At 45.8% G+C, this 13,807-nt stretch overlaps 1 protein-coding gene across 8 annotated transcripts in view; it reads right to left on the bottom strand.

Moving 5' to 3' along the window:
• Positions 1-2,414: 2,414 nt before the first annotated feature.
• Positions 2,415-13,807, bottom strand: part of ACACA (acetyl-CoA carboxylase alpha) — a 280,148-nt gene continuing 268,755 nt past the window's right edge. For all 8 annotated transcript variants that reach the window (XM_087883446.1, XM_060693230.2, XM_087883447.1 and 5 more), the window contains 2 exons: positions 7,448-7,584; positions 2,415-5,737 (listed from right to left, as the gene is read on the bottom strand). In XM_087883446.1, the coding sequence (XP_087739572.1) occupies positions 5,611-5,737; positions 7,448-7,584 (264 nt within the window). In that variant the 3' untranslated portion in view covers positions 2,415-5,610. The remainder of the gene's footprint in view (positions 5,738-7,447; positions 7,585-13,807) is intronic.

Below are 13,807 nucleotides of genomic sequence, written 5' to 3'. Positions count from 1 at the left end.
ATCTGCTGGGGTAGACTTAAGTCAGCAGCAGGCAGAGGGGAAAAAGGGAAGTCTTGACAAATGTGGGGGGGAAAGAAATACAACAGATGTTGTATTGTTTTCCAATGGTGTGGGAGTTGCCTTGGGAGACAGGAAGAAGGTTGACAGCAATCTGGTAAGAGAAACCTGAATCCAAAGGAGGGATGAAGGTGGAGGAAGCATCTCAGAAGGAATCCTCCCTTGTTCTCTGGAAAATAAAAGCAGGTCTGAGGGGGGAATGTGCTTTCAGACATGCAAGGGTCTCTGAAGATAGTTTTAGCTCATGGTTTTAGCTTCCTCTCGGGGTTACCTTGAAAGCTGACATCAAGACACTGCTCTTTTTAATGTTAGTTTGTTCATTAAGGTAAAAATAAAGGTTCCACTCGCACATATGTGCGTGCATGTGCATGGGGCTGGGTGCATGCAGGGGGCCGTGCATACATGTGCTGGGGTGCATGCGGGGGGCCGTGCGTGCATATGGGGGGGCATGCATGAATGGATATGGGGAGAGGCGCATGCAGGGGTGCTCACACGCATGCACAGGAGTGGGACGCATGCAAACAGGAGCACGCACATTGCATTTTGGGGGTGCAGGCATGTGCAGGCGCGCTTTGGGCACTCAGTTCCGGAAAAGGTTAGCCATCATTGACCTAGATGACTTTGCTTGTGAGTTTAGTGAGTTTGGGGAATGCATCTGTGGAATTGCTATATGCTTATGTGGTTTGTGCAAACAAACTCAACTTAGTGTTGTGACTCCGACCCCTGAGGCCGACTTATCGGAGGGAGAAGGCTCCGAACATGAAGGAGAGGAGTTGGCCAGGCCTCCCTCTCCAGGACCCTCCTCTCTGGCAATGCCTCAGGTGTCTCCCAAAGGAGAAGAGATTGGCCAGGAGCCAGGTGTCTCCTCGCAGTTGGACAGTGACGGAGATAAGTCTTGGCTGGATCCACGCCAGCGTCAGAGAGACAAGCGCACCCAGCAGAAAAGGAGGCATGCCAGAGATTAAGCTGAGTCACTGGACCACATCCCACAGGGAATAAAAGGGGGTGAGGTGGCCATTCAGACTCTGTGACGGACAAAACTAACTACTAGCGAGTCACATTGTATCTTTGAAACGACGTTATCTGCCTTGGATTTAATATGGACTGGACTGGACAATTCTTGAACTGTGTGTATCTTGTTTGGGTTTATCTGACGGAGGAACACCTCCTCCCTCTATGAGTAAAGTTCTTGGCAAGCAGCTACTGGGTTGCTGCCAATCCTCTTATTGAAAGAATTTGTTGTCCGCCAGTTTTATTTAACCCCTGGCTATCTGTTTGTGTGCGTGTGTGAGACAGGGACAGAACACTTAGAGGGTTAAGTGGGAGTGGTGAAGAACACTGACCAATAGAATATTAGTTGAAGTTAGAGGTCCTCGGTGGTCTCTGAGCTTGCTGGTTTTCTTGCCGACATTTCATTGCCCAACTAGGTAACGTCATCAGAGCACCATGGATTCCACACTGACCAATCAGCTTTCTGATAAAGTGGCTGCCTATATGTAGTAGGAGAGAGGAACCTATGGGACTTGGCCTACTGCCCGGTGACCAAATGAAACCTACATGGGGACTTTTCTCCAAAAATGTTCTCCGAGGCTGTAGAGGTTAGTGGATTCTGGAAATTGCATGCTGGTTTATCACTTTCCATTTCTAAACTACACTGCTTGATCCTCCCAAAGGAGCTTTTTCCAAAAGGCAACTGGACTTTCTTCTTTTTTCTTGAAGAGGTTTCACTTCTCATCACTGAAGCTTCTTCAGCTTCTTGGATGAGAAGAGAAACATCTTCAAGGAAAAACAAAGTCCAGTTGCCTTTTGATAAAAGTTTTTTTGGGATACCCATGACCTGGATGATTGAGAATCTCCATAGAGAATTATACTACTTGATGCTTACTGAGTAACAGCAGTCATGTTTCTAAGCTAATTTCACTACGGGAAGCCCAAACATGCAACAGAGTTGGATGTCCTCAAAGTGAGCATGCTGCCTGGAGCAGAAAAATACCATATTTTTGGAGTATAAGACTCACTTCCCCCCCAAAAAAGTGGGTAGAAATGTCTGCGCATCCTATACAGCGAATATTGTGGCGGGGGGTGGGTGGGGGTTGGTGCAGCGCCAATCAGCTGTTCTAGAACGGGCTGCATCAGTGTCGAACGGGCGGTGGCGAATGGGCCGCAACTAACGGGCTGTGGCAGCAAACGGGCCAAATGAATAGCAGATGGATGCTGGGAGGCAGAGCAGGTTGTTTTTTTTTTATTTTCCTCACCAAAACCTAGGTGTGTCTTATAGTCCGGAGTGTCTTATAGTCCGAAAAATACGGTATTTCAATATCACCGAAAGTCACACCAAGGAATGCAAAGACACAAAATTGATTGTTGGTTTTATTAAAAGAAAACTGAGGTAAGTGGAACAACTTCAGACCTGACAATTCTCCCAAAGCAAAACGCACTTTAATACTTCCGAGCGAGAGGTTTTGTCTGAATTTATTCCTGCTAAAATCATAATGATCGCTGCATCTTTTAGGGACCGAACAGATTCAGGAGAGCACCCAGAATGCCTCTTTGCTTGTTTTTCCGCCCCTCTTCAATCCTGTGTGAGGATGTGTTGATTTAATTTCTTTTTTCAAACTTTGGTGGGCTAGAATTTAAGGGGTAAGATTGAAAAGGCCATCTTTTCACTGCGGTTGTTTTTGCAGCCTCTAAAAAAGAATCGGTGTGGGGTCGAAAGTAACAGCCATTTGACAGGCTTAAGCTGGTGGTTACAAAGCTTTTGGAAGCGACAACTCCTTGACATAAACAACAGATCGGTTCGTATGTTTTGCATGAGGGAAGGAAGGACGCCAAAATTGCAAAGATGGATGTGAGAAGCTAAGACTCGGTTCTTGGAAGGATTGTGGGATCAATGCGATTCCGTGGCAGTTGTTGGGGAAAATCATCTCGAATGCAATTGTGCTCTCTGGAACCTGGGCCATCCTGGGAGTTTAGCTGAACATCTATTTTCTTTAATGAAGAAATAATGAGTTTCAAAAAAAGAAAGGCACTGAGCTGAACCCTGGAGGGAAAATCTGGTGGAAATTCAAGCCCACCACCACAGTCCCATAAGTAAGCCTCTTCTTTTGGAACATTTTGTTAGTATGATCTAAGTAGATCTGCGTTATTTTAGCCCAAAATATGTGCTTTGCGGAAGAATTTATATCTCCCTTCAAACAAATTTCCTTTTGATGTTTCAGCCTGCTGCAAGTTACTCTAGGCCTCCAGATGTCCAAGATGTCCATTCTGGCCAGTAATCTTTGGACATAACTCCGGGGAAACTTTTGAGGTCTGGAAGTTGGAGAAGGCTGGGTCTCTGAAGTACAGCAAAGGGGTGTTTTAGTTCACACACTCGGCACTTCCCAGGTGAAAAAAACAAAACGCACCTGGGAACTAGATTCTCGGTCTTGATTTTGAGTGAAGCTTGGTTGGTTAATACTGTGCTACGAGGATCCTCCCAACCCAGACCCCCCCCAAATTAAATTCCCTCCCCGCTTTCTGTTATTACGCTGAGCAGGATGGATTTTAGCACTTTGCAATTTATGAAAAAAAAGCCAACCGCATTAATTCCAAACTGCTGGGTTTTTTTTTTTTTTAAGCAGGGAAAAATTAGATCCTTGGTTTAGAAAGAGCATTAAAGTGGCTGGGGGTTTTATGACTGCCCCCCCCCCAAACTTGGATCTAAGGCTGGCTCTGAGAGTTGGTGTGTGTGTGTGGGGGGGGTGTAGAGTAGACTCTCCCATCACAGCTATAGGCCCACAGGTAAGAATCAGCTATACAACTCGAGGGTGTCAAGGACACCTCGCTGCGGCCACCTCGCCATGCCCAACTCACCGCGGGACAAGTCAACGCTGAATTAATCGTTCCACTCAGTTTCTTTTATTGTCGGTGGCCACATTTTCATTGATAATTAATGTAACTCTTGTGTTTCTGGATTGACTTAATTTTATTATTATTGGCAACGGTTCTGTTGAAATTAATTTCACTTTTGTATTTGTTGAATTGTGAGAGTTGTGGCTGTGGAGAGTTGTCCCATTCCAAAATTGATTGGTGTGTGTGTGTGTGTGTGTGTGTGTGTGTGTGTGTATGTGTGTCCCACAGCTGCGTGCTATAGGTGTGATGTGCCTGCAAGGAGAAAGGAAATGCTCTTCTACCACTCGGGCAACTGAGTTTTGAAAATGGGATCCCAAATCTTGCTGGTGGCCCAAACAGTTTCTCCACCCCAGCAAGGCACATGCCCCCTAATTCCTACCAGAACCCCAAAATCCCTTTTCTGCAGATTTTACTAAGTGCTGCTGGTCCTCCAGTCTTACACATCTGCCACATTCCCCTCCACCCCCAAAAAACCCAGCAGTTGTAGCTTCCAGCACTTCCTGTCCTGGCTGGAGGGCGGCAGAAAGAGATGCTCTGATGCATCCCCGGTCAGTTTCAGAACTTAATTAGGGCCATTTCATTGGGGCAGGTCGAAGTGAAGCTTCCTTCCTGGAGCAAAACACGAGGAGGAAATCAGCAGGTGGGATGGGGACGGGGGGGGGGGGGATGTCAGCAAGCGAAAATCTTGTTGGCTTAATCTGTGCTGTAGGACCAAGCGATGGGGCAGAGAGGCACGATACCTGACATAAGAGAGGCACTCTGGGCTGGATTTGGTCCTGCCCGCCCTGGGAAACCGAGGGGTGCTGGATAGCTCTGTTTTAACGCCCAAAGACTGGTAGTTATGACCGTGGAAAGCATTGTGCTGCCTTTTAAGCGTCAGCTGGCTGCTTTGCGACTATACAGAGGGAGCCCAGCCGAGGGAAGGGGAAGACGCGTTGCTGCTGCAGTCTTTCAAGAGGAAAATGGGCCCTGTCCTTGCCTTGTGACGGAAGGAGATGCTCTTTCCAGATTAGGGGAATGAGCTACACGAAGTCCGAGGGTCTCCCTTTAGGCACGGAAATGGTGATCCCGCCAGGCTGATTCAGGAGGGGTGTGTGTAATTTTTTTTCTATCACTACCCGTCTCCTGCAGGATTAGCCGATGAACCGAAGGGCCCTGGGAAAATGGGGAGAGGGTGAGCAGCCCGTTTACCATGATGAAACCAGGGGGATCTTGGGTTTGGGGAGGGGGGGGATGTTAACTAACAGACAAACTGGCTCACAACGGACATCAACCCCTTATCTCCCCCCTCCACCCCCACCCTTTAAATTCCGTGACCTCATGGTACAACAGTACCATTCATAATCTGGATAAGTGCTGTACAGACAACCGTTAGTTACAATATTGGTCCAGTCACTTTCTTTGTTAAATAAATAGGTAAGATTACATGGCATCCATAAATTATTTTAGGACTGGGGGGTGGGGTGGGGTGGGGGAGCTGCGTTCCTAGAGTCTTTTGCAACTAGAAGGATGCCATGCCGTCTTCCGTCGAAGTCTGGTATTTTTAAAAAAAAAAAAAATTAAAAAGTCACTTTCCAGCGGTTCTTGGCAGGTCCACGTTGTGGGGGTTGAGAGCGGCGAGCGGCCCTTTCTTGCCCTCCGCGATTGGGGGGGGGCGTCCTCTTACGTGGAGGCGGGCGAGTCCATTGTGGAGAGAATGCGCACGATCTCGGTACGCTGGGTGGGCGATATGTGCTGCGTCATGTGGACGATGGAATCCATGGCTATCTCTGGGTTAGCCTGGACCAAGCTAGGAGGAAGAAAAAGGAGAAGTAGTGACCTCAGAAGGGGTAGACACTCCATCTGGGGAGCCAAGCTCTGTGGTCAGACCACCAAGTACAGGTAGTCCTCGACTTACGATGAAAATCCGGTCCAGAATTTCCATTTCCATAAGCAAGGCGGTTGTTAAGTGAGTCGCGCCGCATTTTGAAACCTTTTTGCCATGGTGGTTAAGCAAATCACCGCACTGCAGAGAATCTACCCGACCCACTAGAACGGGGAGGCAAGGAATGTTACGGGTCCCGTCCGTTAAAGAGATACATTGGATGAGACCGAGAAAAAGAAGGGCCTTCTGCGTGGTGGCTCCCTCTCTCTGGACTATCACACCCCTCCCCCACGGAGATTAGACTGGCCCCCATTCTTTCGCAAGGCCCCGAAGACGTGGTTCTGCCAGTGGGCCTGGGGAACCCAGAGCGGGATGGAGCCCATTAAATGGCTAGTATGAATGTGTGTTGTCACCAGGGTAGGGGGGGCGTTATTATTTTATTAGTTTTCTCAGGGGTGAAATCCAAATTTGTTTACTACCGGTTCTGTGGGCGTGGCTTGGTGGGCGTGGCAGGGGAAGGATATTGCAAAATCTCCATTCCCACCCCACTCTGGGACCAGCCAGAGGTGGGTTTCAGCAGGTTCTGACCAGTTCTGGAGAACCGGTAGCAGAAATTTTGAGTAGTTCGGAGAACCGGTAGTAAAAATTCTGACTGGCCCCTCCCCCATCTATTCTCTGCCTCCTGAGTCCCAGCTGATCGGGAGGAAATGGAGATTTTGCACTAACCTTCCCCTGGATAGGGGAGGAAATGGAGATTTTACAGTATCCTTCCCCTGCCATGCCCACCAAGCCACGCCACGCCCACCAAGCCACACCCACAGAACTGGTAGTAAAAAAATTTGAAACCCACAACTGCTGGGAACGCCACAACCGTCATCAATAAATACTGGTTTCCAAGCGGCTGAATTGTGATCAAAGTGGGAATATTGCAACAGCCATGAATGGAGAACTAGTTCTATGTCCCTTTTCTCAATGCCATTATAACTGAGAACGGTCACTAAATGGAACGGCTGTAAATTGAGGACTTCCTGTAGGTCTAACACAGTTAATAGCAAAGGAGAAGGAGGCCCCAGCGGTTACCTTAAAAAGTTTCTGAACGTGTCTGTTGGAAGTAGAGATACACAAGGGAAACCACTGGAGTTCAGTTTCATATTATTCAAAATTAGTCAACCCTGCAGGTTTTTCGTGGCCAGAAAGTCCAAAATAGATTACAGGTAATCCTCAATTTACGACCACAATTGAGCCCCAAATTTCTGTTGCCGAGTGAGACGGGTCAAGTGAGGGTTGCCCCATTTTACGACCTTTCTTGCCGCAGTTGCTAAGTGAATCACTGCAGCTCTTCAGTTAGTCACACGGTTGTTAAGTGAATCCGGCTTCCCCATTGACTTTGCTTGTCAGAAGGTCGCAAAAGGGGATCGTGTGACCTCGGGGGCACTGTCACCATCGTAAGTATGAATTTCGGTCACATGACCACACGACGGTCCTAAGTGTGAAAAACGGTCATCATTTTTCAGTGGCGTTGTAACTTCAAACGGTCAGTAAACCAACCGTTGTAAGTCGAGGACTACTGTAAACTACCCACATTTTGAATTTATGGAATAGGTAAGGTCCCTGAGCGTTGCATAGCATTCTTACCTTCGTATCTGTTTGAGTACGTAGTCCCTGGAAATGTATTTGATGTTCTCGTCAACCACCGAGCGGGCACCTTCTTCCTCTACCAGCTGTTTCTCCAGCCACTCCACCAGGTCCTTGTTGTTATCCCACAAGTAGGCCTGCCAGAAAACAACGACGACCAGAGCTGTTGACTAGCTTAAGGGAGGCGTGACTTAGAGCAGTGGTGTCAAACTTGATTTAATTCAGGGTCGCATCACGGTTGTGTTTGACCTCAGGGGGCCAGGGGGGGCGTGGCCAGTGGGGGGCATGGCCAGCTTGACATCACTCGTGTTGGGGGCACCTGTGGTACCCCGGGAAGAGCTACGGGGATCCATTGATACTCCCTCTCATTATAATTTCCGCGTGGCCCTCTTAGGCTCTGTTTTTGGCTGCAATGGCCTCCTGTAGCCCTCTGCCAGTTAGAAGGACAATGGTGGGATTCAGCCGGTTCGGGAAAACTGGTAGTTAAACTGCTGGCTGGCCCCGCCCCAGCCCTTCCAGGAGTCCTGACTCGCCCCATTTTGGCTCCCAAGTAAGTGCAGGGAGGCCTCCTAGGCCCAAAATGGGGCACGGGGTGGGGTAACGTGTTCCCCCCGCAGCCCGTTTTTGCTCCCAGGAGGATGCAGGAGATCGAGTGCTGCCTGTCACACCCCCTGGCCACGTCCACCATGGCCATGCCCACCCAGCCGGCCATAATAGAAGGTTGTTAAATTATTTGACTCCCACCACTGGAAAAGGAGCTCTCTCTGCCAGTGAAAATGGAGCTCCATTTTCGCTGGCAGAGGCTCCACGGGCCGGTCTTTCACTGATTTCAGAGCGGCCCCACGGGCCAGATCTGAGTTAGAGTATGGCCATAATTAGGAAGCAGAGAACTCAATGGCCTTGCAAAGAATTCAACCTCAACTCCCAAAGAGGTCTGGATAGAGACTGGAGAACCTGTGACAAAGCTGAACTTCATAAAAAGCCACCTCGTATATCTTCAGACAAGACTCTGTTCCAACACTAGAAAATCTTCAGTTAGCGACACTGGCATACTACGTAATGTTCTTTGCTTGGTCCAGCACCGAGGTCAGTATTCCTCAACCTTGGGAACTTTTAGTTGTGTGGACTTCAACTCCCAGAATTCCCCATACAGCAAGCATGCTGGGAGTACCCGGACAGCAGGGATATCGATGGGTCTTCAAGAGCCCTCAAAGGACCCATCGTACTGCCGCAACGCTGGCTACGCCTCCCTCCCAGCATGCTGGGAGTTGAAGTCCACCCATCTTAAAGTTGCCAAGGTTGAGGAACATTGACTTAGGTCTTCTGATTCGCTGTTCCAGTCCAATGGGAGGTCACAAACTAGCCGACTCCATTCAAATGTTGTTTGACTTGCGTGCTGAAGCTACTCTGTCCCTGCCTCTATTAAACTAGAGGTACGTCAGCTTTGGAGGGTGGAAGAACAGTGACTGGAGGAGGAAGAGGAAGGGGAGGAAGAAGAGGAAGGAGGTCGTGGAGGAGGAGAAAAGTAAGGAAGACGGAGAAGGAGGAGGAAAAAATAGAGGTCTTCAATTTTGTCCATACAAATTTCTAGGAATAATTTGTGCAACAACAGAAATGACAGCTGGCTTTAATAAAATTGTTAAATTTTATTGCTTTATTTATTTATTTAATTGTTAAAATGTAATTATTTGTCTGATTTAGGGGCCGTCCCAATCCGTTACGCTTCTGAGCAATTTAGAAAGCACAACAGAAACACAAAAAGTATCAAGGCAATCTGGATAAAATAATCCACAATAGCAACAACATCCCACAAGGGCTACGCTACCCATTCTAACCCAGGGCCTGTTTTAAAGGCCCCTTTTAAAAAAAAAATGGGCCTAGGCAGGTGGGCCTGTTTTCAGCATGTGTGTTGCTAGTCCTCATGGGCAATTTGCTCAAACGAGAGCAAAAACAACTTTAGCCCGTTTCTGCAGAACCGAAATCTTTTGTCTTTCTGACATGTACCCAGTCCAACCCCCACCTCCAAATCCCCATTTCTGAACTAATGAACATCAGAAGGGAGATCAAAATGCCGCGTGCCGTGGGGTGAAATGACTCTAGCAGCAAATTTAGAAGGAGTGAGGGGGGCGGGAAAAAAAATCAGAAGGTAGCAAGATCAAGATCATTTAGTTCTCTGTATTTGCTAGGTAGTTGACTATGTAATAATTCAGGAGTGTGTTTGAACCCTAATAGCCATCTCACTGCTTCTCTTTGCCTTTCATTTTCTTTACAAATCATTTAAGAATCGTTAATGGTTTCCAGGGGGGGAAAAAAAAACCCAAGTACCACCATTAGCGCTCATTCATATTTATGTCATTTTATTTGGGTAATTAAACACCAAAGCTCATCATTTAAAGGTGCACTATCCTTCTCTGTTATATTGCTAATGAAGTCCAAGTCAGAATGACAATGAATTTCCCATCATGATTTAATAGCCGTCAGTTGTCCCGGTCCGGGTGAAAGAGGAGGGGGCGGCTTTTCCCCAGCTGGAAACATCTGCCGGCCCTTTAAGACCGACCCTTGGGCCTGGTGACTCTGCGGCAGCCGCACACAATGCAAAAACTGGCCGGCAAAAGCATCGGATAAGGGAGAAATAAAGTGAGTCGAGCCTCAGCAGCAACTGGGAAGGCTCTAGGAACCCAGATATATTTATAAGGCAGGGATAAGTTGATTTTAGGTGGATTCCCACGTTTGAATTTTAAGTTTTTTAAAAAGAAGGCAGGTTTCAAAATTCAGATGATAGCAATTATTCTTATTTTGTTTGAGCCCTGACTGACTCGAGGTCGACTCAGCCTTCCATCCTTCCGAGGTGGGTAAAACGAGGACCCAGATTGTTGGGGGTCAATGTGCTGACTCTGTAAACCGCTTAGAGACGGCTGTAAAAGAACAAAGAAGCGGGGTAGAAGTCTAAGTGGTGTTGCTGTGTTTTAAATTTGTTTTTAATATTTGTTTGCTGCCGATCTCACCACGCGAGGTGACTCTCATCGCCTGCCTTTATTATTTTTACAGGCAACTCAATGCGGCGAACATACGTAATGCAGGTAATCCTCGGCTTACGACCCCAACGGAGCCCAAGATTTTTATTGCTGAGCGACATTGTTGTTAAGTGAATTTTGCCCCATTTTATGACCTTTCTAGGCACAGTTGTAAGGCCTGTAATGGCGAACTGATGGCACGTGTGTCGGAAGTGGCACACAGAGCCATCTCTCTGGGCACACCAGCTGTCGCCCGTTGCTATTCCGGGTTCCAGTGTGTATGGTCTTCGTGCGTGCATGCGCAAGAAACCGGAAGCCCAGGTGACTGGCGTGCATTTGCGTGCTGGAAACCAGAAGCTCAGCTTCTTGGCACACGCATTCGCGCTGGGGAACTGCTCTTCCGGTTTCTGGTGCTCCCCTGCACACGCATGTGCACTCCTGTTTCAGCACTCAGTGCCGAAAAGGTTCACCAACACTGTGTTAGGTGAATCACTGCAGTTGTTATTAAAATGGTTGTGTTAGGAAATGGCTATTGTCTAACTAGTTGGTCAGACAATATATAAACTATCAATACATGTTTGTCAAAAGGTATTATATTGCTTTAAGACTGTGTTGCATCATCCTGTATCCTGATTGGTTAAGCTCTGTAGCCAATGTACTTAAGGGGAAGCCTGAATCATGGCTTGTGGACACTACACCATTTTATCTGCTTATTTGCTGTTACTCTCTACCTGTTCTCTCTGCATGATCACTGTTTGATCATTGCTACTTGTTACTTTCTACTATTTATTGAATGTTTTAATACTGAATTTGTTCCTGTTTGAAACTCAAGGAGAACTGTTTTATTGTGTAATGACAACAACTGGTAAGAAGACTTTGTACTTGGAATATCCTTGAATTGATATTTTAACTATCGCCTTACCTGTGTATGACTTGGATTGTTATTGGACTTTGCTTTACTTTTTTCTAAAAAGTAAAAGACTACCACAACTCAGTGTGTCGGTATATTAACTGTGGTTATTCACTCTCAGCCGTTTTCATGTGCATACTCAAGGGGTACTCTGCTCAATAACCCATTACATCGATTATGAGCCAAGAATATCCTTAACAGGTTGTTAAGTGAATCTGGTTTCCCCATTGATTTTGCTGGTCAGGTGGTCTCAAAAGGGGATCCCGGGATACGGCAACCGTCATCAATAGGAGTCGGTTGCCAAGTTTCTGAATTTTGATCACGTGACCCTGGGGAGGCTGCAACGGTTGTTAAGTGTGAAAAATGGCCCCAAGTCACTTTTTTTCAGTGCGGTTGTAGCTTCGAACGGTCACTAAATGAACTGTCGTAAGTAAAGGACTACCTGTACTCCTTCCTCCTTCTGTTTTTTCCATAACTCTACAAGGCAGAAGGGCGGTTAAGAAGTTTGATTAATATAGACGAATCATAATTAAATGAATAACGACAACCCTGGATGCGTAACGATGGCTGTCTGTTCATCCTCTTTCTATATATGGCAGGGGGCCTCAAACTTGGCAGCTTTAAGACTTGTGGACTTCAACTCCCAGAATTCTCCAGCCAGCTGGCTGGAGAATTCTGGGAGTTGAAGTCCACAAGTCTTAAAGCTGCCAAGTTTGAAGACCTCTGATATACGGCTTTTCTACCGATGGAGGACAAGTGAGACCTTTTTTTTTTTTGAGGAGAGGGAAAAAAAGATATCAGGAAGGTAGGCATGGAAGTCCACGAGAGGAGGAGATGCTGTCTTGCTTCTTCTGTTTGGATGGGATTTATTAAATCGAAATAAATAACTGAGAGGAAGCCCGGTAGATAGAGATGTACAAGTCAACCTATACTCCAAAGAACCTGAAGGCAGAACAAGAAGCAATGGATGGAAACTAATCAAGGAGAAAAGCAACCTGGAACTAAGGAGTAATTTCCAGTTAAGAACAATTAACCAGTGGAACAGCTTGCCACTAGAAGTTTGGGTGCTCCAACACTGGAAGTTTTTAAGGAAAGATTGGACAGCTATTTGTCAGAGATGGTATAAGGCAGGGGGGTTGGACTAGAAGACCTCCAAGTCTGTTATTCTATTATTCTGTTTATTATTTGAAAGATAATATAGATTGTACAGTATTTTATGTTAACTATATTTAGTGACCTCAATGACCTAATGGTTTACCAATGACCTTTACAGAAATTCTTGTACTACAAAAATGTGATACTTTGGAGATATTAAAATAGAAATATTTTAATATTTTATAATACAGAATATTCTATAATATAATTTATAGAATATTATATTCTATAATATAATGGAAATAAATATGGGATAGCTGAATATGAATTGCCAGGATATACCATTTCTCACAATGTTATATTTTGGGAGAATCTACAGTATCCTTGGTCCCACAAGGATGCAAGCGGCACCTTAATGCTAAAAAAAATTAAAGTGCCATCAATAGGGTAAAATGTAAGATTTAAAAGGTGGCGGGACTTGGATTTCAACTTCCATCGCTTTCCAATATGTCCGCTTTGTGATTCTTTCCAAAAAGAAATTAAAAGGTTCCCCCTAAAAGGGAAGGAATTTGTTTGAATGAATAGAACTGCCCTACCAGTTATTTTCTTATAAAATTTAGCAAGGTGAAGGAATAGAGATGATGCCTTTATGAAATCCACAGCAGTCAAAGCTCATCATAAAAAAATAAAATAAAAAATAAAATCTGCCAAACGGTCCACGTGTTTTTTTTTTTTAACGTTTTGGTGACTTGTCTATTTGGACTACAGCAAAAACATCTTTCTTCCAACATAAATCGAGGTGTTTTATAAATGATCAATGAAGCAGCTGGCTGTCCTATCTCCCAGCCAGAGCTGCAAATGTCGGCCAATTTGTAGGGCTGTGCGAAGCAAGGATTTGCCCGAGATTCCCAAAGCTTTAGTTTAGACGAATATTTAATACCCTTATTAATCATTTTTAATCCGTTTGCCTTTAATTAAGAAACAGCATGATGCTTCCCTATCAACATATGCCAGGGAGCAGATTAATTGTGGCTTAAGATAACTCTCCTTGATTGGTGTAATGTATTAGCTAACTAGATGCCAGGCTTAAATAAATAAATAAATATATATATATATATATATATATTAAAAGAAAGCTGCTAAGGCCTTACCTTCCAAAGCTCTGAACTCTCCAGAAAACAAGTCACACACACACACACAAACACATTCTCTTTTGCAGCATTTCCAATTCAATTGGAACTCTATTTCCCCCCCCACCCCACAATTCAAAAACAGGATGACCAGCTCCCAGCTTTGGAGAGTACCAATTGCTAACAGCAAGCATGTTGAAATCAGGGGAGG

This window comes from Pantherophis guttatus, chromosome 1 (assembly GCF_059756535.1).
Source record: "Pantherophis guttatus breed Tessera chromosome 1, ASM5975653v1, whole genome shotgun sequence".
NCBI classification, from domain to species: Eukaryota; Metazoa; Chordata; class Lepidosauria; order Squamata; family Colubridae; genus Pantherophis; species Pantherophis guttatus.
The sequence above is the reverse complement of the archived record's forward strand: the minus strand, read 5'-3'. Positions and strand labels throughout refer to the sequence as shown.